General features: G+C 41.4%; 1 protein-coding gene across 1 annotated transcript in view; it reads left to right on the top strand.

The window, feature by feature from the left end:
* Positions 1-461: 461 nt before the first annotated feature.
* The window catches only part of LOC126252132 (uncharacterized), a 331,944-nt gene continuing 306,032 nt past the window's right edge, over positions 462-26,373 (top strand). The window contains exons 1-2 of the mRNA XM_049952997.1: positions 462-468; positions 1,296-1,400. Coding sequence (XP_049808954.1) covers positions 462-468; positions 1,296-1,400 — 112 coding nt within the window. The remainder of the gene's footprint in view (positions 469-1,295; positions 1,401-26,373) is intronic.

Below are 26,373 nucleotides of genomic sequence, written 5' to 3'. Positions count from 1 at the left end.
TAGCATCGTTTTCGGCCGAGAAGAAAAACTGAGGTGCCTTACTTTCTGTGCAACCCTTGTATGTTTCATCTAAGTAAACCAGTGACCGCTGTGATTCCTTTGCCTTCGTTTCTTCTGAAAAACCTAACGTAGTATATCCTCTTTTTACAACTATGCCCTCTCTTTCTCTCCTAACACCCTGGGTTTGGCTCTCTAGTTTTAAAAACTAAATCGCTTGAACAGAAAACTTTTCTAAGACTTTCCTTGCTAGACATGAATTTTAGTTCTGTGTGACAGAAGATGTCTAGTTTTCGCAAAGTTGGTATTTGTTTATATGATCGTAACAGTGTATAAATTGCTGCCGGATAATTCGTTTAGCTTTATCGCCACTGGAATACTTATTGTGAGCACATCGCTTCGCCTTCTTTGGCGTAGAAACTTGAGTTCCATTCTGTTCGGCTCACCATTATCATTTCGGCAGCATGTTTCGTCGGCTTCTCTGCCGACACGTCCGGCCCGATAGCTGAATGGTCAGCGTGACGATCTGCTGTCCTAAGGGGCCCGGGTTCGATTCCCGGCTGGGTCGGGGATTTTCTCCGCTCAGGGACTGGGTGTTTTGTTGTCTTAATCATAATTTCATCTCCATCCGGCGCGCAGGTCGCTCAATGTGGCGTCGAATGTAATAAGACCTACACCAAGGCGGCCGGTGCTCCCACGTAAAGGGCCTCCCGGCTAATTATGCCTAACGCTCATTCCCACTTTTTCTGCCGACACAATAAATACCTTCTGCTTCTCATCGTCAACGAATCTGATCACGTTACCACAAGCCGCCGCGCCTGCCCTCGAAGATATTTCTGGCGCTCTCCTCCTATGCCTGCACTGCTACGTAGCGCACTATTTTAATCGGAGTGTGACTGTACCAAGTCAGGTGACCATGCTAGTTCCCGCTATTGCCGCAGTATCACTTCGCCTTCCCATGTAATATGTTTCAAATATTTATGCAAGTATTGCCTCTCTACAGCATCTTTGCGTTACGTCACTGGTCAGATCTTACGTGCGGATCCGGACACTAGACATCATCCTGAACGCCTATTTATGTATGAATTAAGTTTTTCGTTCTTAAATTCTGATACCACGACCTTGTCCATTGTCCTTGTTGCAGTGATCCACGAATGAATAAACCTACGGAACTACTTTTATTACTACCGTTAAATACACAACAGTGTGCGAGTAGTGTGCACTGACAGGTGGGGACGTTAGATAGCTAGTCGTGGCAGCTACGGCGACAGGAGCTAACAAGGAGACGTGTGTTGCAGGTAACGGTGCCAAACAGGGCTACGACCGGCTGCCGGCAGACGAGGGTCACGTGACCGCCGCGTCATCCGACAGCGGCTCCGACGTGTCTGAAGACAGCGACTACGGTAAGGGCGAAATCTGCACATTTGTGATTCTCAAAGCGCTCGTAAATTATGAATGTATTTTTGCACCGACGGCCTTAATTTACATGTGAACAGTGTGCTGTATATTATCCCTTCCTTTCTGTGGTTATTAATTATTATTATTATTATTATTATTAAGGGAAACACAAGAAAGGGATTATATATACGAGGGCCGTTCAGAAAGTAACCTCTGGTTGATTTAAAAAATACACCAAGTTAAATAAAAATATTTTAATATATACATGCCGACTGACCTGTTGAGTGCGTGAACGCACAGATGGCGTCGCTACTCCCCCCACAACCCGCACTGTGACCAATCGGAGGTTACTTTCTGAACCGCCCTCGTATATATATATATATATATATATATATATATATATATATATATATATATATATATATATAGGTGGCCAAAGATAAATATTAAATTATGTTTCAAATGAGCGCCAGGCTCCCTACAAATTGTTTCAAATGCTTTCGGCGAAATGTAATACAGCCTAAGTTCACTGACCTAGAATAAGTCGTATCTTTGAAAGTATGCATTTTTTGACGAAATAAAATTAGTGAAGCTCTCCACTTTAGTTAATTGAATAACTTGAAGTCATTCTTTCTGCTCCGGCTGTGGTGATATGTTACACAACAAAATAAATTTAAATACGCCGCGTAGTGGCAGCCAATTGTTGCCAGTCAAAGTTCACCGCTGCTCGCTTCGCAGAGACTGAAAAAATGCTGTATAACTTCTTGCGATCATTAATTCAGGAAGAATTGTTGGCATGGGTTCTTTAAGTAACACAATGCACTCACTTTTTGTAAATATATTTCCACTACGCACAGAATACACACTTTAATTATTCGCTATGTACGAGAGCAAATAGAACAAAAGCTACCGCTTTACAATAAATAGCAAGCGTACCTTACATACCGCAGAAGAAAGTATCTGACTCGAAGTGATTTTAAATATCTTTTTTCTCTTATATGTAATAACAAAGGTAATAATGTTAGTTTCGAGAACGTTATACACTACGATCTCATCTAATATAAATAATTTCTGTTCATTACATTGCAATCGATATAGTCTTTCTTTGAAGCTAATTTAATACATTTTCATAATTAATTTTTCGTTTATGTCCATATAATATTATTCAGAGTCCTTTTATTATTTACTTCAAATATATCGGCTTGAATATTTCAAAAGGGACACTATAGCTGGAACATCGATATGTAACGATTTACGTCGATAGTAACATTACACGTATTTTATACCTATTCAAGACGTACAGAGCTTCACGCTTGTCTGATGTTACTGTATATCTAATGTGGCAAGGCCTGTTTTGGCTATGGTATTTGTGCATATCGAAGGATTTTTATATTTGACGTGTGCTGAAGCAAAATCTTTTGCAGTATCACCTGAAAATGGGCCAAAGGTCGAAAGCGCAAAAGTGAAATAAATAATTTCTACAGTCAACGGCGAATACGATGTCCTTCAAGAAATTCTACATGACTGTGAACACCGACCATGAGAAGTGAATTCCTGCTAGTTTCGAGCGTAATCATATGATGTGATCAAACAGAAACGAGAATTTTTGTTTTTCTTAAAGAATATTTTTTTTATTCATCAACATCAATTTCGTCCCCTTTAGAGTAGCCCCCTCAGACACAAAGCACTTGTGCTAGAGCTTTTTCCAATCTTGAAAGCACTTTTGGAACTTCTTTTTCTTTATGTTCTTTTCTTATCTCATCAGTGGCGGCAAAACAGCGTCTTTGAATGGTTCTCTTCCGCCTCGGGAATCGAAAGAAGTCGCAGGGGGCCCTGTGCGGCGAATACTGTGGCAGTTAGCTGTTTTGGTTTTTTCCAAAAGATCACGAACAAAGACTGAGGTGTAAGCGCCATCATTATAGTGATGCAATTTCCACGAGTGGGTTTGTTACAATTCTGAAAGGAAAGAAGGAAGGAAGCAAGATTGGGTTTAATATCCCGTCGACATCGAGGTCACTAGAGACGGAACAGAACTTCCAGCTAGTATTTCCTATGACGTACGACCATAAGGCAGGAACTCACGACGCAGTATCCCCTTGCAGCTGAAGAAAACAGTGAGAAGGACCTTCACATGTGATCGTTCTTGTAACATCACGCCTGGCCACACCAGGACACCTGATCCACCGAAACGATCATGATCGACAATGATCTTCGGCACGTTCCGTGTTCATACCTCTTGCCACAAGAGGGTACGTCCACAGTCATTACTCAGAATGAACCTGCTCTCATCCGATAAGTTCACTTGACCTCACTGTCATTGGGCCAGAATCATCACCCAGAATGAATCTGCTCTCATCCTCTGAATACACTGAGTCACTGTCATTGGGCTAGTCCCTATGCTTTTGACAACATCGTAAACGATTCTGAAAATATGTGGTTTTCAACGGAAAAGGCAGAAGGCCCACACCCATACAGTCCCAATGCCAGTGTGTGCCGCGAGATTGGGTACTTTGAACTGTTAAACGTGGTCGCAATTGCGGCCGATATTTGCCGTGGGTCCCTTCTTGCTTGCTGGACTACGTATTGGTCATCTGATACTGTAGTTGATCGCGGTCGACCACCCCTTCCTTCGGGCAACTGTGCCTGTTGTTTCGGAACGCTGTCCATCCACGCGGCACAATGTTGTGAGCAATGCCAAACGCCTGGTGTTTCTCTCGTCACATTTCAACCTACTTTCAGTTTCCTGATGATTCTTCGCAGTGTAAAGTCATCCAAAAGTTGTCTGCGGATCATGTTATAATGAAGAACAACGCCACAGCGCAACCTAACAGCTCGCTGATTGGCACACACTGTCTTTTCCCGTTCCTTGAACTGCATCGTGTGTGGGGCTAATTTGGCGCTAGTCACGCTGATCTTACACCATGCGACACCGAACTTTGTGTCTACAACTAACCTCATAGTCGGAAAGAGTTTTCTTGTATCCATACAGCAGCGGGTTTCCTTGAGGTGAACGAATGTCTCACGTGTATCTGGTATGTCTAGGTAATTGAAATGCATGTGAGCGTAGTGTAATACAGTGTGAGTGTTGTACGACGATGACGAAAACGGGAGAGGTTGAAGCCCAGTGCTTGAGGTCTTTTTTATTTTCTTTTGCTTTTTATTTTTGTCTCATCAGTCATTTGCCTGGTTTGATGCGACCCTCCACGACATCGTCTCCATTGCCTACCTCCTCATGTTCGTGTGGCACCGGCACCCAATGTCCTTAATTGTTTGTTGCTCATATTCCAATCTCGGCCTCCGCTGCAGTTTTGACCCTTTACTGTTCCCTCTAATATTTTGGAAGTTATTACCTGATATCTTAACACCTGTCCTGTTATCCTGTCTCTTCTTCTAGTCAGCGATTTGCAAGTGTCCCTTCCTCGACCTTTCTTTGCAGATTATCATAATTTATTGCCTTATCGGTTCGCATTAATTTTCAACAACCTTCCATAGCACAATATCTCATAACTTCCCGCTTTCGTCTTTCATGTGTAAGTTTGGTTCCAAGCTACCAGGCGTTCTTCACTTCACCTACTTCGTGGTATTCTATTCTGAGGTTAAATTTATCGCTTATTTCATATGTGATCTTCATAATTTCTTTCTTATTTCTTTGGTTTATTTTTAGTCCGTGTTCTTCGTTAGACTGTTGAGTCCATAAAATAGTCCCTTCAATTTTTCTTCATTTTCAATGGGGAGAACAATGTCATCAGTAAATACCACCAGTGATATCCTTTCATCCTGAGTTGTACCTTTATTTTAATTCTGTCGTTGCTTCGTCACTGCAGACACTGACAAGTGGGTCAAAAATTACATCCCTGTCTGCAAACGTTTTGATCCTTTCTTCTTGCACTTCCATTTTTATCATTCTCTCTTCATTGCTGTTCATACTGTATTCATCCGCTTTTAGTAATGGGTTACACTTCTTTTACTTCCATTTCAGTCATCTTACGTCTTTTTACGTTGTAGAGTGATGTACTCAAGTCGACAAATCCAATCATGCTCTCCTAATTTTTCTTAAGTCTTGCTTCCATTATCTAGCGAAACATCAGAACTCTCTTTCTGGTGTCTCTATATTTCCTAATCCAAACAGGTCTTCTATCAAATCCTCAATTTTATTTTCCATTTCTCTGTTATTGTCAGCAATTTTGTTCTAAAAACTGTTAAGCTTATTATGCTGTAAATATCGCATCCGTCTGCCGTAACTATCTTTGAGATTGTGGAATGACATTTTTTTTCAAAAATCTGATGATATGTCTACAGTTTCATATGCTGTACACACCAACTTCAGTAGTTCTTAGTTTGCCACATTCCAAATTACTTCAGAAATTCCAGAGGAACGTTATGTCTCACTTCTTGCTAGTCCAGCTCTAATTAATATTGCACCTACCACGTATTTCAATCCGACGCACTGTGTTTCTTGTATGGCGTCAGCAAATTCCTCGCTCTCGTAGGCGCCTTCAGTGCACTATTTCGACCTTTCAGTTGTCCTCTCTGTTGTTATCAGCCGAAATTCCTTTTGCACTCGTAATTATGACGCCTTCAATTTTAATTTCACCGAGGGCTGTTTTGACTTATATAAAATGAATTTGTCCATCTGACGACCATTTAACTTTCCATTTCTCCACATTTTTCTGAAGCTGTATCGTTTTAGGCTCTCTGCTTTTCCCTTTTGTTTTTACCTTTCTGACTTGCATTACCGTCTATTCCTGGAAATTTTCGTACTGCCTTCTTTCATTGATCAGTTTAACTATTCCCTTCCTAACCCACTGTTTCTTCGCAGTTATCTTCCATCTACCTACAATTGTCTAACTTCTGTGGTTGCCCTTTTTTTAAAGATGTCCATTCCGCTGCGTCTAAATTGTCTAAATTAATATTCGTGTTTGCATTACGTACAGCCTCAGAAAACTTCGAAACTATACCATCATTTCTCAGTATATCGGTATCCAAATTGCTTACTCAATGATCCTGTCTCACGATTGACTTCAGCCTTTTCTTCATCATTACTTACTGTGGAATCAATACCTGATCCTGAATGCGACTTACATTCCCCTATCTAATACCGGATTCTCTGTTTCACTTAGATTTAGCATGGCTGGTATCTTCCTGTGCCCCAAAACTTTTTCAAATTTATATCCTCCTGTAATGATTTCTGATAAATGTATTTTCTATTACAAAGTGAAAGTTGTACTATAAATCCGGAGCATTTTCTATTACAAACTGAAAGTTATTGTATAATTCCGGAGCTTTTGTCCTCTCTTTTTCCTGCTACAAAGCCGGTACTCCCCTATCGTTGTGTGTTCTGTTGCATCCCCTATTCTTTGGCCCAGTCTTTTTAAATAGCACCAAGCCGATCGCCGTGGTTAAAGTTCTCAACAGACGGATGGGAACACAGCCAAAATTGTCACACGGTTTCAGGCACTGGAACTCAATGGGGAGGCTTGTAATTTAAACCAAGACATTGGCGATACGTCTGGTGATCAGGAACTTAACGCCACCACATCACCTTCTCTTGCTAGCCAAACAACGATAGTGAAAATTTCTTTCTCCACCAGGACTCGAACTGGATGCCTCAGCAATGGAACGCGTTATAGTCCTCGGCTACGGATGAGGCTTAACCAGTAAAATCTGCGAAACTTGAAAAAAATGTTCAAGAGTTAATTTAGAATTAATGAGGAACATTGTCATAGTACAAATAAAAATCAGTAAATAATATGAAACAGAAGACCAATAATGAGAGCTTTCAGTGAGCCACCCTTTCAGGATCAGAAATAGAGACAAGGGAAAAAAATCACGACTTTAGTCTCACAGTACGTTCTAAGTACAGACATTGAACGTATCAGAATTATCTTTTACGGAACTAGAAGAAGAGAGCTTAACAAAGCCAATGCGGAGTCCATAAGCCTGTTGAACAGCCTAGAAAGTTTTTTTTTCCCATCCAAAAAAGATATTCTTACTGAGTGTATGAAATAATACGAAGAAACGAAATTTCAGAACAATTTTAATCATATTTATGTTTATCAGATAGATGAGAACAATTCCGCCTTTTGCTACAGAATGTTTATATTGTTTTTAACTGCACATGTTTCGTATAGGCACGCGAGGCATAGTCAGTGGTTTTCATTGTTACATTCTCGTCATGTGTCCATTGGTCCTTCTGTAGTAACTAGATGCACGTAGTACTGCTTTCCAGTCGATTGCACGTCACATTTACAAATTTCACTGTAATTAATCTTACTTGCTGCACACTAAACATGGCCTTTCTTACTTGGTGTAGGGTTGACTCTACAGTTCGATTTGATTAACGCCAGAATAAAAAGATCGCTTACATAACCAACTGAGCGGCATATCGACGATCGATGTTAGTCAGCATATAAGTTCAGTATTTGCAGAATACTAGTTACTTGTCTTTTCTTTCAGATGATACAATGACAACATAGACGCTTACTTATTTTCAGGTCTAAAATAATATCAGAAAACTAGACAAACCAGAACTAAATTTTTGCAGACATGAAGCGAGAACTGTTAAGAAAGTCTGTATAAGAAAAAGGGAACAAAAGTTTCTGTATTTTACAGAGACCAGAGTTATAAAACTTATTCATCTTAAATTAGTAAACTGACAACAACAAGGTCTTAAAGTACTGCGCAAGATAATTAGGACTGGAAGTATTTTTGGAGCCGCCTGGAACAGAATTATCGTCCCAAGATTTAGGTCACTGTTCCGCTGTGTTATAATTGTGCCTTTTAGCTCGCTGTTTGCTCCTCATATGCCACGCGCCTTTGGAATTTTTCCAGTTATAGAAGTTGCCGAGGTTTTCATATTAATTGCTACATTTGTGGAGTTTCTACCATAATCAAGTGTTTGCCTTAAATGGGTCGTTTAAAATAATTTAGTGGCCTGTAACAACAGGCAGCGGCGATATTTAAAGGCATAAAATACTTGATTTACAGATTAAACGTGCAGTGACCACGAACTTCTCTGAATTTTTCACGCTGCATTCATTTCCAACTGTCAACATGAAACGTGAGGGCGACGTATGTACTCGTATATATTTCAGTTAATTAAGAGCACTCATTGTGCACAAGAGATCTAGTAAATATCATTGAAATGTCGCAGCAACAAAATTATTGCTGCTCATGAACTCTGATATTTAAAAGGGTTAACGCCCTGAATATCGTAACTACTCAATCTTGTACGATCTCATTAACATTTTTATGTTCTACGTTCAAAGAAACGTATTTCCATTTGCAAACATTTTACTGAGTTTTATGAATGTTCTAAGGAAACGTTTATTTGAAGTCATTTTGAGGTTTATTGCTGAGAGCTTTAGCAACCTTGTGAATGCCATTTATGTGTTAGTTTTCTTTCACTATCAATATTTCCGTTCCTGTACAGTTCTGATTCCTATGTTAAAGCACTTCTGTGATGTGTAATTTTAAATTCAAAATAACACTGCAAGTCCAGTTTCAATTTCACAATTTTAAGTGCATGTCCAGAACTTCCGTCGTGGTTTATACTGGTGTTTGACAACAATTTCTTATTACCTAACTGACTGAATTTTGTCAACAATTAAAGCGAGACGCTTGAAATTGTTTTTCTACGCTTTTTTATCCTAAAATGTTCTTTATCAGCCTATACAACTTAATAGAAATGTCACCAAGCAACATGTGTGACCCGAAAAATTGGTTCCACTCTAAATGCGGGCTCTGCTTTATATTTCCTGTACGCGCTCGTTTTATGATAAGCATTTTCCATCAGGAGTCAAATTTCATTGTCGATATCGGAAAATATAATAAACATGCATAAAATATTTCTTTTATACGGGTGCTCAGAAATGATCGTGCGGTCAGGGATTTTCCCTGCCTCGTGATGACTGGGTGTTGTGTGATGTCCTTAGGTTAGTTAGGTTTACGTAGTTCTCAGTTCTAGGGGACTGATGACCATAGATGTTAAGGCCCATAGTGCTCGGAGCCATTTGAGACATTTGAACCAAATGGTCGTCCAGCGTTGGTCGGTTATCGAATTCTTGCGTAAACAGGATGAATAGTAGGCCAACGGTTGTAGTATTTTGCTGTAGGGACATTTTCCTGGGTCTTCCGAGCACCTGTAATGCTTACATAACACACAAATAAACTGTTGTCCATGTGTTGCAACTGACTGCTCACATCCCTTCAGGCATTATGACTTATTGACGGGAAACTGCATTCTAGAAGACGGAATATTTGCGCACAAGTCCACAACCGTGGTAAGAAGATTGTTTAGCAAATATCAGCTGACGTAAAGCCCCAGCAGTTGGGCAATATACAGCCTAAACATGACGAACAATGTGATATTTCGTATGTCACGTTATAATTCGCATTCCACAGCGGTGGTACGTCGTAGCGAGCATGGGAATGCATGGTTGTATGATGCTATCTTTTGTAAACCCTCGTCGACAGTCTCGTAAAGGCCTCGTCGCGACTGCTTTGGAGGCCTAGTTGCCTCTGTTGTTGCAGTAGGCCTAGTTTGTGAGTTTGTGAAACGGCTTCTGGTGCAGTATGCTGCTAAAACAATTTCTCCCTGCCACTATTACACGGCTATGCTCAGGGTCAGGTAACTGGATAGGAGAAAGAAGGTTGTACAACACACCAACAAATTAGTAACGAAGTCACACAAATGAGTTAAAAAAAGTTTACTTGTCTTCGTGACTACTTGAATAAAGAAGTCTGTAACACAAAAGAGGCTCTGAATGTCAAGTGCAAGCAATCATAGGTAAACTTCACAGTGCATAGCAAACGCAATTTACAACAATTGTCTGTTCACTTCTAAGAGTCCACTAAACGACATTCCCTGTCTAAGTCACCAAGGACGATGATGTCTAAGCAAGTCGGCGACAGTTGCTTTTCTATCTAATCCATGCGCTATATCATACAACATCAGATTCATTACTCGTTATGCCCCAACCATATGTACATGACGTTACGCAGATTTATGGCTTCCACTGTCCGAGATAGCGTTAGATCACTGAGCTGCAAATTAATATAAACTCCTCAGGTTTCCAGTCGAGTGCTTTCGTCGAAATAGCGCGAAGACGATAGGATGAACATTCATCAGCATTTCGCCGTTTCGGCGAATTCACTGCCTGCAACCCACAGAACTTTATACTAGTTCAGCTTGCCGTGGAAGACAACAAGGTCACATCAAGCAGTGACTATCGTGTTGTATGATTTTCGATTTTTAATATTTCTGTCTAGACAGTCCTCAGTGTCTTCGGTATCCGTGCACCCAGTGAAATCGCATAATATCCGCTGTCCCCGTTACATAAATGAAGATCTGTGCTTCGTCTGTAACTGATCCGACAAATAACTAGAAATTACATTTAGTGTTTGCTTAGCAAAACTAACATATACTTAAACTACCGCGATGCATTCTGCTAGCACACTGCTATCTCTACCATGTGTTATTATTGCCTTACATTAACGTTCAACTTATAGGATAGGACTACTCAACCTCTGTTACATCATGTTGTTTACTATAACATGAAACGACTGGGCATCTGAGGCTGCGTGTTCTTGAAAAGTGTACCTGTCTAATTTAATAAGAATTAAAATACTAATATTAGTACATCGAAATATTCTCCTAGACATCGTGGTGTCATAACTGAAGTAGTATTACTGGTTGATCCCTATAAATTATCAGTCAGTACTATGAATTCATAATTATCTCCGTGAAAATACCTTGTCCGTTCCAAATCCTCGAAGTTGGGAGCCAACATTCTTTGTTCTTATTAAACTATTCAAAGTCGTAAATTTCAAACGGTGACTGATATACACTGAAGAGCCAAAGAAACTGGTACACTTGCCTAATGTCTGTTGGGCCCCTGCGAGCATCCAGAAGTGCCGCAACACGACGTCGCATGGACTCGACTCATGTCTGAAGTAGTGCTGGAGGGAACTGACAACCATGAATCCTGCAGGGCTGTCCATGAATCCGTAAGAGTACGAGGGAGTGGAGATCTCTTCTGAACAGCACGTTGCGAGGAATCCCAGATATACTCAATGATGTTCATTTCTGGACAGACTGGTGGAGAGCGGAAGTGTTTAAATTCAGTAGAGTGTTCCTGGAGACACTCTGCAGAAATTCTGGACGTGTGGGGCGTTGCATTGTCCTGCTGGATTTTCCCAAGTCCCTCGGAATGCACAATGGACCTGAATAGATGCAGGTCATCATACAGCATGCTTCCGTACGTGTCAACTGTCAGAGTCGTATCTAGACGTATCAGGGGTCCCATATAACTCCAACTGTATACGCTCCACACCATTACAACGCCTCCACCAGCTAGAACTGTCCCCTGCTCACATGCAGAGTCCATGGAGTCATGATGTCTTCACATCCTTACACGTCCATCAACTCGGTACAATTTGAAACAAGACTCGTCCGACCAGGCAACATGTTTCCAGTCATCAACAGTCCAATGTCGATGTTGACTGGCCGAGGCGAGGCGTAAACCTTTGTGTCGTGCAGTGATTAAGTGCACACGAGTGGGCCTGCCGCTCGCAAAGCACATATCGATGATGTTTCTTTGAATAGTTCGCACTCTAGCACTTGTTGATGGTCCAGCGTTTAAATCTGCAGCAATTTGCGGAAGGGTAGCACTTGCACCACGTTGAACGATTCTCCTCAGTCGTCGTTGGTCCCGTACTTGCAGGATGTTTTTTCGGCTGTAGTGATGTTGGAGATTTGATGTTTTACCGGATACCTGATATTCACGGTACACTCGTGAAATGATTGTACGGGAAAATCCCCACTTCATCGCTACTTCGGAGATGCTGTTTCCCATCGTTAGTGCGCGAACTATAACACCACGTTCAAATTCACTTAAATCTTGATAAACCGGCAATGTAGCAGCAGTAACCGATCTAACAACTGCGCAGGACACTTTTTGTCTTATATAGGCGTTCCTGACCCCAGTGCCGTATTCTGAATAATTACATATCTCTGTTCTTGAACGCTTATGCCTATACCAGTTTCTTTGCGCTTCAGTGTATAAACAAACGTATCACTACGAAACACCTTCTTTGTACATGGCTTTTTGTTCTTTACCTTGTAACTGTTCTCAAGATTATAATAACTGGATATAATATACCTCCCCGTATCACAGGATCCCTATTGTGTCACACCATTCCTTAGACTCCTCGTGTCTTTCAGTTATTTTTCTAGTAATAACAAACTGATGACATTACCTCATTTCTTTGGAAAGTGGAACACCTTCAGAAGAATGTCTCTTCGAGCTTCAGGTAAACTAATGTAGGTAGTTTGGGATAACTTTCTTTTTGCAGCGTAAGTTCTGTGGGTTGAAAAGCTTCTGTTAAGAAGATAAATGCTCCCGAGACGTTCTGCGAAATCAGGTACTTTTGAATTTTCTTTTAATAATTGTACTGAGTATAAGGTCACGAGGTTGAAGGATCATTGGAAGCGCAGGATGTAGCAAAAAAGAAGTGAAAAACTTTGTATCTCAGTTCCAATTTTTACGCGTTTAGTGTAGCTAGCTAATTTCAAGATATTGTCTTCTGCGATCTCTAACTAGACAATGATAAATTTTTTCCCTCTGGACGTTCAGCTGCTTCCTCTTTACGGAAACGCAGACAGTGCCAGCGAGACAAGTTTGCTTTCTGTGGTTCCTTGAATTTCGCGTTCTTCTGTCGGGGTTCGCCATATGTCTCACAGTAAGCTAGAAGAGGCATTATTATCTGAATAATATTACAAAAATAAGATTCCAAACTAAAACTTATTTTGTGTTGCATATGAGACTATATCTGGGACTCCGGAAATTTACGTTAGCAGAATAAGATATAAAGGAAACGAAATTATTCTTTCATTATTTCTCTGTATGAGACAATCAACCAAGAGATTTATGTGCGCAGATTAATATACTACATAGCAACAGCAGCAAATAATTAATGTAGTCATATTTCAAATTTTTCACCATGCAAATACGCCAGACGGTAAAGAGTTTCTAGGAGAGCTCACTCACTCACTTTTCATACACATTTTTCTTTTTTTGATGTGAGAATCTTAACTGCCATTGTAACCGTTAAATATGGAATAAAGTTAACTGAGCACGTCATGGTGAGTAAAAAGGCACTGCAGACTCTGTCAAGATGCATTCTTTTCCGTTAGTAAACGACAGTTGATCTTGAAGACGATTCTAAACTCAGTTTATTGGAACATCTGAGCCCACTTAAGAAGTTTTAATGTGGCTTCCCCCCGCTGTAAGCGGCATTTCTTATTACAATATAAGTCCCAAGTTACGAGGTTCGTAAATAGCTGTAAAACTGAATAATTACTTGATGCAGTTCTTAATTCTAAAGAGAGAGGCCAAATGTCTTTAAGACTTTCTCTTCTGTTGTCACCTAATATGAATTGCTAACCGCCGTAAAAGTTATGAAGTGGAATAGTCTGGTAGCGACAATAAAACATTTTCTGCCAGAGAGAAAAGAAGAGAGCGTTGAGGCAACTTTTGACCTTTCGTCTGTTGAAAGTTCGATCTCACCCAGACGGCCGGCAATCTTTCACTGGCAAAACACAAACCATGGTGTCTCAAATATTAGGCAGATTTCCAAGTTTATCTGAGCTGTAGATATGAATTATCGCACTAGATTTCTAACACCAGTTCTTTCTGGTGAGATATGGAAATGTGTCAATAGGGATTTTCAGTTTCCTCTCAATAAAAAAAGAAAAAATATTACTATGATACGGTTCCCCATAACTATGGGGAAGTATTATAATATTAAATGAGTTACTCACAAAAATTCTGTTTATTTCGAGTAAAAATTGATAAGTTTAACAAGCTAACTGCCAATGAATTCACGAAAGATATAGTAGTTTCGAAACACCTCTGGATATGAAATCTACATCTATATCTACACCTTCGTCTACATACGAACTCCGAAAGCGACTGTGCGGTGCGTGGCGGAGTGTACCACGTACTTGAAAAGTTATTTCTTTTCCTGTTCCTTTCGCAAACCGAGCGAGGGAAAACAATTGTCTCCATACGAGGACTAACCTCTCGCATCTTTATCTTCGTAGTCATTACTCGAATTTGACGTTGGCGGCACCAGAATCGTTCTGCATTCGACGTGAAGTGACGGTCCTCCAGATTTCCGGAAGTGCCTCGCGAAGAGATCGTCGTCTTCCTCCCAGAGATTCAGATCTGAGTTCACGAAGGTTCTCCACAGTGCTTGCGTACTGAGCGAACCTATCGGTAACAAATTTAGCAGCACACATCGGAATTGCTTCGACATCTTCCTTTAATCCAACCCTCTGGGAATCCCAAACACTCGAACACCATTCAGGAATGGGTCACCGTCTCCTTTAAAGACGAACTACATATTGCCCAAATATCTCCCAACAAAAGGGAGTCGAGCACTTGCCTTCCCTACTGCTAATGTGACGTACCCGTTCTATTTCATACCACTCTGCGACATTACGCCTAGATATTTAATCGAAGTGACCGTGTCAAGCACCATCTTCTTAATGCTGTATTCGGATGTTACAGCATTGTTTTCCCAACTCATCCTCATGAACTTGCGTTTTTCTAATTTTAAAGGAAGCTAACATTCATCACATCAACTAGAAATTCTGTCTAAATCGTTTTGTATACTCCTACAGTCGCTCAACGATGACTCATTCCCGCACGCCACAGCGTCATCAGCAAACAGCCGTAAATTGGTACTCACTACGACCGCTGTTCTGCCACACTTCCCAGTGGCACCCTTGTAGATACCCATATGTCTGATGAACACACGCAGTCGATGACAACGAATTGGGTTCTGTTACTTAAAAAGTGTTCGAGCTACTCATGTATCTGGTCAACCTATATGGTATGCTCGGATTTCCTTCAACAGCCTGCAGTGGGAAAACGTATCAAACGCTTTCCGGAAATCTACGACTATAGAATCTGCCTGTTGTTCTCCATCCATACTAAGTGGGATATTAACTGAGTTTCTCAGCAGCAATGCTTTCTAAATCCGTGATGGCAGGTGGTAACAAGCTTTCCTGTCTCATGGAAAGTTATTATATCCGAACTCGCCGTGTAATCACGCTAATGCTTACGAGTGAGTCTGCTGTATGTAGCACATGTCTGGTGTACGCTTATCACTCCACGTCGATAAAATCTTTCAATTTGGACTTCCATTAAGTTATGTGAAAAGGCTTGTGAGTGACAATGTGAGAAGGCTGAAACGAAATATGATAATGTTACGGGACATGTCATTTGCAAACGGTATGTTTTAAATGCTTTATTTTCAAGAATGTGTTCCCACTAATAAAATGTGACTCCCACGGCCATTATCTGTTGCCAGATTCTGCGAGGTATGTTCTACACTGAAGCGCCAAGGAAACGGATATAGGCATGCGTATTCAAATACAGTGTAAACAGGCACAATACGGCGCTGCGGTCTGCGACGTCTATATTCACCAAGTGTCTGGCGCAGTTAGATCGGTCACTGCTGGTACAATGGCAATTTATCAAGATTTAAGTGACTTTGAACGTGGTGGTACAGTCGGCGCACGAGCGATGGGACACAGCATCTCCGAGGTAGCGGTGAAGTGGGGATTTTCCCGTATGATCGGTTCACGTGTGTACCGTGAATATCAGGAATCTGGTAAAACATCAAATCTCCGACAACGCTGCTGCCGGAAAAAGATCCTGCAAGAACGGGACCAACGACGAGTGAAGTGCAACCCTTCCGCAAATTGCTGCGGATTTCAACGCTGGGTCATCAACAAGTGTCGGCATGTGAACCATTCAACGAAATACCATCGAGATGGGCTTTCGTAGCCGAAGGCCCGCTCGTGTACTCTTGATGACTGCACGACACAAAGCTTTACGCCTCGTCTGGGGCCGCCAACACCGACACTGGACTGTTGATGACTGGATACATGTTGCCTGGTCGGACGAGTCTCTCTTCAAATTATATCGAGCGGATCGACGTGTACGGGTATGGACACAACCTCATGAATCCATGGACCCTGCATGTCAGCAGGGGACTGTTCAAGCTATTAGACTCTCTGTAATGGGCGTGGTAGCTGGAATGATATGGGACCCCTGATACGTCTAGATACGTCTGGAAGAGCGTAGCGTTCCAAAAGATTGGGAAAGGGCACAGATTATCCCCGTTTTCAAGAAGGAATGTCGAGCAGATTTACAGAACTATAGACGTATATCTCTAACGCCGATCAGTTGTAGAATTTTGGAACACGTATTATGTTCGAGTATGATGACTAGAAATCTACTCTGTAGGAATCAGCATGGGTTTCGAAAAAGACGAACGTGTCAAACCCAGCTTGCGCTATTCATCCACGAGACTCAGAGGGGCATAGACACAGATTCCCAGGTAGATGTCGAGATTCTTGACTTCCACAAGGCGTCTGATACAGTTCCACACAGTCGTTTAATGAACAAAGTAAGAGCATATGGACTATCAGACCAATTGTGTGATTGGATTGAAGAGTTCCTAGATAACAGAACGCAGCATGTAATTCTCAGTGGAGAGAAGTCCTCCGAAGTAAGAGTGGTTTCAGGTGTGCCGCAGGGGAGTGTTGTTGGACCGTTGCTATTCACAATATATATATATATATATATAAATGACCATGTGGATAACATCGGAAGTTCACTAAGGTTGTAACAATGGAAAATTGTACTGAAATGCAGGAGGATCTGCAACGAAGTGACGCATGGTGCAGGGAATGGCAATTGAATCTCAATGTAGACAAGTGTAATGTGCTGCGAATACATAGAAAGAAAGATCTCTTATCATTTAGCTACAATATAGCAGGTCAGCAACTGGAAGCAATTAATTCCATAAATTATCTGCAAGTAGGAATTACGTGTGATTTAAAATGGAGTGACCGTATAAAATTAATCATCGGTAAAGCGGATGCCAGACTGAGATTCATTGGAAGATTCCTAAGGAAATGCAATCCGAAAACAGAGGAATTAGGTTACAGTACACTTGTTCGCCCACTACTTGAATACTGCTCAGCAGTGTGGGATCCGTACCAGATAGGATTGATAGAAGAGATAGAGAAAATCCAACGGAGAGAAGCTCGCTTCGTTACAGGATCATTTAGTAATCGCGAAAGCATGACGGAGATGATAGATAAACTCCAGTGGAAGACTCTGCAAGAGAGATGCTCAGTGGCTCGGTACAGGCTTTTGTTGAAGTTTCGAGAACATACCTTCACCGAGGAGTCAAGCAGTATATTGCTGCCTCCTACGTATTTCTCGCGAAGAGATCATGAGGATGAAATCAGAGAGGAGCCCACACAGAGGCATACAGTCAATCTTTCTTTCCACGAACAATACGAGACTGGAATAGAAGGGAGTACCGATAGAGGTCCTCAAGGTACCCTCCGCCACACACCGAAGGTGGCTTGCGGAGTATGGATGTAGATGTAGATGCAGATGTAGACTCTAGTATGCTGTAGACTCTAGCATGCTGTCTGATCACCTCCATCCATTCATGTCCATTGTGCATTCGGGCGGGCTTCGGGAATTCCACCAGCTCATTGCGATACCCCACACGTCCAGAATTCAGATCTCCACACCTTCGTACTCTTACGGATTTATGGATAGCCCTGCAGGATTAATGTTGTTAGTTCCCTGCAGCACTACTTGAGACATGAGTCCAGTCCATGCCACGTCGCGTTGGAGCAGTTGCGCGTGCTAGCGAGGACCCTTCACGATGTTAGGTAGGTGTGCCAGTTTCTTTAGCTCTTCATTGTATTTGATCCTGTATCTTTCTATCTGGATTCAGAGTGTAGAAAACATTAGGCCGAAAGAAACTTTAGCATGGTATGTCACTGGCAAGTTACTCAACTCGATGAAACTTCGACCGTACATAGAAAAAACTACTGCAGTATAGTACAGAAGATAAGTGAAAGAAACGCATAATGAGGACAACAGAAATCACGCTTTCATTTAAAGAAAATGATTAGCCAAAGTCGCCGAGATTTGTGAAGTTCTCTTGGGCAAGACAAAAGTCGAGATATGGTTCTTAATAGGGTCTGTGATTACCAAGGATGGTAATGTACGCTCTCCAACCAGCTCCAGTGCTGGTCGCAAGGTTCGTAAGATCATCTTTTGGTAAGGCGTTCCATCCCGCCACCAATGCTGGACGGTAGTTGTGCCTGTAGATGTGCTTCAATACGTCTCGCCAAAGCATCCCACACGTTCTCTGACTTACGTCTCATCGTGATGGAATACTACCAGAACAGGAACTAACCCCAGGAAACAGCTTACTTTGGTTGACACGGATATTTGTTAACAGTCTTCTTGTAGAAACTGGCTACGTTAAAATGAAGTCTGTGGGGCAGAAAGGACTGACCTGTGCGTGTGGTGCTAACAGGCCCCCACAACCGCACTAGTGGTCGACTGTGAAGAGCGGACAAATTGAACAGCTGGCCGGCGGCCATTAGAGTGGTAAACTGACGCGCGGAGTTCGAATGTTTATACATTGCTTTTGGTTGTAAAATGCCTTCCCTTGAGTTAGGTCACAAACCTAATGCCTCATTTAAATACGTTTCTACAATATACTTTTTAATTTATGAACAAACAGCAACTGTTTATGAATTTATCTTACTTACTACATGGAATCTGCCATAGCTAAAAGTTATGTATTGGACCCCTAGCATTCTTCGTAGTTCATTTACGACAGATGTACGCAAAATGTATCAAAATACTCGAAGATTTGCCCACTATATTAATAGATATTTTCTGACTCTACCTTGCTTTAGATTTTATGACGAGAAGTGCGTTATATATGGCATCGTGCTTTGGCAACTCGCGACCAAATTATCAAGTTTCAACCTAACCTAGACCATGAAAACACTACCAATCAGCCAACTCTCTTCAAAATGATCAGAACATATAAAATGGTATTCTGTCGGTCGGAAATCTTGCCTCCTGACAGCGTGTAACCATTTTTGTAACAGCTGTGGTTTTGAGAAAGGAAACCTGCAAATAGATGCACAGACATTATGCTAATACCGTGTTACAAAAACATTTATTGAGCAAGTGCACTGACATACAAAACAACTTAAAATATTCACATACCTGTGAAATATAATATTCGTTCCTTTCTCGAATTTGTGTGTACAATTAATCGCTGCACAACTCTTCACCATTGTACTTCTTTTGATTGGAACGTACAGACAGTAGAATTACGAGTAACAAATAATCTATGTACGCCCAACAAATATACAACGTTGAATCATGGTCTTCATAAACAAAAATACTACACAACACACTACAACCACTGTAATGGCGTCCAACCGAAGGTTCAAATTATCCCGCGACTGCAGCGCCATCAGTGAGTCTAGTTATTTTTTGCAAGGTCTTTGGGTGCTAAGCAGATTGTGAGCCATTTCGTTCACTGCCCGTTTCATACTGTCTTGTCTGTCATCGTGACTTAAGAGCACCAGGCATCAGCATATCAACTGTGTACCTTACTAAAGTACTACCGCCAATTTAAATACCTTCCAAAAGTTGTTATCGACTCAAAAAGATTCCCAATAAATTCAGAAATTCATTGTGTGTATTCCAATCAATACTGTCAAATCTCATATGAAATATCATAAAAAATGTTGTGCGTATCAGTCGAGCAAACATAACGTCTGTAAAAAAAGACCTGGAGTTTAGCGAGAGTTTCGTATCATTCTACACTATGCAGACACGAAAACGTAAACAAATATGGCAGCAGAGCATGGACTATAGAAATGTAGTTTTACAGAAGGAAACCGTTTACTCCTCCGCTACAACTGTCATATAACATGGGTCTACTGGACGATTTCTATTTTCCTGTTCTGTGCCCCCTCCTTATCACGCTACTAACTCCATCCAGTTTTACTGCCATCCAGCATATCGACTTCTACCTCTCTCTCTGTCGCTGTACACTTTCCTTCAGTCACCTTTTGCTGCGCTCGATTTGTTCGCAGCTTATGACCCAAAGAATATGTTTTCCTTATCCTTTTCATTTTCACTACATTTTCCCCTCTCTTATTCTTAGAAGAACTTTTCCATTCGTCATTATGTCAGTCCATTCCACTTTTAGAATGTCTCTGTAAAACCACTATTCAGAACTATTCAGGTATTCTTCCTCTACCTTGTCATCTGTTCGTGAGTCGCTGCTATTCAGGTTTACATCCTACATGATACACTTTGAGAATTTCTTGTTTAATTCTATTCCAGTTTTTTGCATGTTAAGAAACATTTTATCTTTTCTAAAGCTATTTTAGCCATAGATATTCAGCTTCTTATATCCTCCACACAATCCATTTCTTGTTACCAAAACTCCTAAGTGCATATATTTTTACTTCTTCAAAGTTTTACCTTCCAATGATATTTAGAAGGGGCTCCATCTTTGCTGATTCTCATCACTACGGAATTTCCTACTCAAAGTATTCCACTTACGAGCTCATGACAGACTATGATACCCGTTTTTAAGTCCTGAAACGCTACCCATTTTCCTATAAACTGATGCAAATGTGAATAAACGCAAATTCTTAGGTGTCCATATTGATGAGAATTTAAATTGGAGAAAACACATATTGGAGCTCCTAAAACAATTTATTTCAGCCACAATTGCACTTAGAATCATAACAAATTTTGGGGACAGAGAAATCAGCAAGTTGACATTTATATTGCTTATTTTTATTCAGTTATGTCATACGGAATAAAGTTCTGGAGTAACTGATCTTTAAGAAAGAAGGTCTTCATTGCCCAAAAAGGTGCTGTAAGAATACTATGTGGTGCTCACCCGCGATCATCTTGTGGACATATGTTTAAGGAGTTGGACATTCTGACTACTGCTTCACAGTGTATGTATTCCCTCATTATGTTTGTTGTAAATAATCCACTACAATTCAAAAGGAACAATAAGGTACATAATTGCAATACTAGACGAAAAAAGGACCGCCATTACTCATCATTAATGTTGTCTTTAGCACAGAAAGGGGTGCACAACGCTGCAACAAAAATGTTTGACCATTTACCCAGTGACATAAAATGTCTAACAGACAGCAAGGTAAAATTTCTAAATGTTATGATGACGACGGACGAGTCGTCTCCAATATTGACTGGTGGACAATGCTAAATAGAAACATATAAATAACAGCAGGTTTGTCAGTAACGTCGATAAGGTGCTGGCTGCATGGTCTGGATCTGCAACGACTAAAATAATTACAAGTCGTTGGTAAAAAATAATATATATTGCACTTAACTGGCTGTACAGGATTCTTCTTGGCTGCAAACATATAATTATAAACAGATAACTATTGAGAGCTCACTTAGGCCATGCGTTACTAAGCGCCTTGTTAGAGGAAGGATATGCTACTTTTCTACTTGACGTCCTTAGCAAGAGTGGACGAGAGCTCGCTAGAAACTTGATACAAGCCGTGGAGCGGCGCTGGTCGCGACTTGCGGGCCCAGTGATGCTAATACGGACCGCGGTCGACAACCGCAACCCTTAACAAGTGTGTTATCGAACGTTGATACCACAGAAATAAATTGAAAAAGTTTCTCCTTGACAACTCCTTCCATTCGGTGAAAGAATTTCTATGTCTGTAATGTGTAAAAGGTGGTGGGTAGCAATTGCTAACTCAATCTGTATATCTTGTTTTCATTTCGGGGGAAAAATAATTATACTTTGATGTTAAGAGTGCAAATGGATGTATAAATCAATGTGCATTATGAATGTAAAGTGACACGTTCCGCATCATGAAGATTTATCGTGCAAAATGATGCATGAAACATGAAACTAGCTAACTAACTAACTAACCAACTTCATAAATATGTGAGACTAACTCGCGAGTAGTGTGACAGGTCGCCGCATCGTATTGAAAGACAGCATATGTACGTTCATAGGGGGTCAATTGTGTGTAAAATACCTAAAAGATTCGCATACACACAGCAGTGTTTATTGTTGTTTCAAAAAATGTAGACACTGCCCACCACTCTCCGATTTTTTCAATGTGATGGAGTTCCTCTTTAATTGTATAAGGATTGTATGTTGACCAGCGTCTAGTGTTCTGGGGGGTCAAATGTCTCCTCAGATATAACCAGGCTTCATCATTCATGAAATACAGCAGCGAGTCCTACATTCCACTCTAAACTAGTTGGCATAGCCACTTACAGCAATTCACTCGTTTTGCTTCATCTTCCTCCTTCAGTTCTTAGACGTCATTCTGTAACGCTACATCCCCATGTGGTGTTAAATACGTTGGCAAAACCTGCGCAAAACATTCGCTTGTTGCGACATTTGCTTGTACCCTTTTTCGGACTCTGGATCATTCGTCCTCTAATATACACGATCACAGCAGATGTATGAACGAGCGGGGCAACGATTTTCTTTTGCGTTTGCAACCACTGCTGTAGTACATCTCTTTATCTGCAAATCCTCTTTACTGCTCTATGCTGGTACGGAAACACGAGGAAACTGCTTTGCAAAAATGTGTCACGGTTCCTTAAATGAACTGCTATACAAGTAGGCCTCCGCTATTTAGATTCTTTCTCGAAGAGGATGCACGTCACTGAGATATCTACATCTATATCTACATACGTACTCCGCAATCCACCATACGGTGAGTGGTGGAGGGTACCTCGTACCACAACTAGCATCTTCTCTCCCTGTTCCACTCCCAAACAGAACGAAAGAAAAATTACTGCCTATATGCCTCTGTACGAGCCCTGATCTCTCTTATCTTATCTTTGTGGTCATTCCGCGAAATGTAAGTTGGCGGCAGTAAAATTGTACTGCAGTCAGCCTCAAATGCTGGTTCTCTAAATTTTCTCAGTAGCGATTCACGAAAAGAATGCCTCCTTTCCTCTAGAGACTCCCACCCGAGTTCCTGAAGCATTTCCGTAACACTCGCGTGATGATCAAACCTCTGAATTGCTTCTATGTCCTCCCTCAATCCGACCTGATAGGGATCCCAAACGCTCGAGCAGTACTCAAGAATAGGTCGTATTAGTGTTTTATAAGCGGTCTCCTTTACAGATGAACCACATCTTCCCAAAATTCTACGAATGAACCGAAGACGACTATCCGCCTTTTTCCACAACTGCCATTACATGCTTGTCCCACTTCATATCGGTCTGCAATATTACGCCAAAATATTTAATCGACGTGACTGTGTCAAGCGCTACACTACTAATGGAGTATTCAAACATTACAGGATTCTTTTTCCTATTCATCTGCATTAATTTACATTTATTTTTATTTAGAGTTAGCCGCCATTCTTTACACCAATCACAAATCCTGTCCAAGTCATCTTGTATTCTGCTACATTCACTCAACGACGACACCTTCCCGTACACCGCAGCATCATCAGGAAACAGCCGCACATTGCTATCCGCCCTATCCAAAAGATCATTTATGTAGATAGAAAACAACAGCCGACCTACCACACTTCCCTGGGGCACTCCAGATGATATCCTCACCTCCGATGAACACTCACCATCGAGGACAACGTACTGGGTTCTATTAATTAAGAAGTCTTCGAGCCACTTACATACTTGGGAACCAATCCCATATGCTCATACCTTAGTTAGGAGTCTGCAGTGGGGCACCGAGTCAAACGCTTTCCGGAAGTCAAGGAATATGGCATCCGTCTGATACCCTTCATCAATGGTTTGCAAGATATCATGTGAAAAAGGGCGAGTTGCGTTTCGCAGGAGCGATACTTTCTAAAGCCGTGCTGATGCATGGACAGCAACTTCTCTGTCTCAAGGAAATTCATCATATCGAACTGAGAATATGTTCAAGAATCCTGCAACAAACCGGTGTTAACGATATTTGTTGGTCTGTAATTTTGAGGATCCGTCTTTCTACCCTTCTTATATACAGGCGTCACCTGCGCTTTTTACCAGTCGCTCGGGACTTTACGTTGGCCAAGAGATTCGCGATAAATGCAAGCTAAGTAAGGAGCCAATGCAGTAGAGTACTCTCTGTAAAACCGAACCACAGGCCTTAACCAATTCGAAACAACAGATGACAACTGGCGGGCGACAATTAGTAGTCTAGTACTCATGGGAGGTTCTCCGTGCGCCAACCTGTGTGAGTTAAAGAATGATTGAGTCGTAGTACGTTTTCATTGAGACGATAGTGGCAGTTTAATGTCATGCTCACTGGAGTGGAGGATGATTCACGGATGGGTTGGTCTGGACAGGGCCGTTATTTCCGGCCTCCTGTTCTCTCGCTTCTTTCCAGTTTGCACGCGATCACCTTGTTCTGCGGGCCAGCCTACCTGCCACCGTCCAGGCGCTGGCGAGGGATTTGTCATGTAACGGACCATTGACACGGCACTAAAAGCGACGTGCGCGATGGATAGGCCCGGGGGGACCGCCCATTACGGGAAATGGCACAGAAAGTCGTTTCCCGTTTAACCCCCGCCTCCCCCTCCCTGCCCATCTCTCTGCCCAATAGGCTGCTGCCGCACGAATTGCTGCCGTGCCAGAACGGCAGCGCAAAACTTTCCGATGGCGGTAATGACCTGGGCACAGCTTGGCTCGAGGTCTAACCCGTTAACGGGTCGATTTAATTACGCGCGAGAGAAAAAGGTGTTTCCGAGTGACGGCTCGCCTGACGCAGCGGTTTCAGAGGCTGTACAGGTAACATGGTCATAGAAGAAGTTGATTTTGGGAACACTGCACTTGGATCGTGGGTACTAGATTGTCACGGGTTATATTCGTTTCCGTCGTAGTCATTCTGTGGTGTGTTATCAAGCCCCCTTGTTACAATACAAGATAGATACAACGGAACTTGAATAGCGTATTTGCCTCTATTGGTTACGGTAGAGAGATCGATCTTTCGGTCCGGTCTGTATATTTATATATAATATTGCATGAATAAAGGCTGGGCGAGTGTAAAACATCGTTAAAAACGCACGCTGCGCGATTTGTTACGATTTTGTCGGTCACAATAATAATAACATGCTTTTGAATACAATTAAAATGTAACGGCGATACCTGTTTAGTGTTATTGGAAATAATATGTAGTAAATTAATGAGTAAGGTAACCGATCCTAGAAGAAGAGGTAAAATTGGGCATATTGAGGTGTTTTGCTTTATATCGACGAAGCCGACGATACGGTGTCATTTTTTCCGTTTACTCCTTAGAAAAAAAAAAAAACAAGTAAAGAAATGCTAATTGTGCGTTGTAAAAAAATATAGGGGAGAGTTTTAAATAACTACGGTATACGACCAGAGTAACAAAAGGACATTTAGGTACACGAAACCGCGGATAGCGAAGTGTGGTCATTAAATTGAGTACACGCGGTCAATTCCGGGATAAATCTATACGCATCTCACGATGGATGCTGTATTGAGACAGTTTTTTTTAATTATATCGCGGAGAGCGGGCTCCAGTTTATGAAAAGGAGAAAAACGTTAACTTTTACTCGAACTCTTAATAATTGCGGATCGGAGAGAAAAGTGTGTAATTGTCTTACGCCTAACAAACATTCGTGGAGGCGGTGGCTAAACTGGAAGAGTCCATTACAAAATACTGTATCATTATCATTGACTGTTGGTGTCGAGCAACCAAAACTGTTTAACAAAGGGTTTCGATGAAACTTGGGTTAGGGTTCAGGCACTCGCATATACTCCACAATAGAGTGTGAATGAGTGGTGAATGCGAAATAAAACTGTGAACTATGTTATGTTAAATAAAATAGAAGAAACAAGGCAGTTTGGTCGTATCTGTTATTATTCCATAAACTGAAACATTTCTTATTGTTGTACGAAGCCTTTATAGACGATCGTTATGACAATTTGCTTCGAAGGGATCTCGTTACGAGTTAAGTTTTGGGGACCTGTTCAAGAGGGGGTAGTTCGTAGATCCTAACTACTGCAGCTATTCTGGAATCAAGTGCTACCGTGACCGTTGTGTGTTGTCAATGAC

This window comes from Schistocerca nitens, chromosome 4 (genome assembly GCF_023898315.1).
Source record: "Schistocerca nitens isolate TAMUIC-IGC-003100 chromosome 4, iqSchNite1.1, whole genome shotgun sequence".
Classification (NCBI taxonomy): domain Eukaryota; kingdom Metazoa; phylum Arthropoda; class Insecta; order Orthoptera; family Acrididae; genus Schistocerca; species Schistocerca nitens.
Note: the sequence above shows the minus strand (reverse complement) of the source record. Positions and strands in the feature narration are given on the sequence as shown.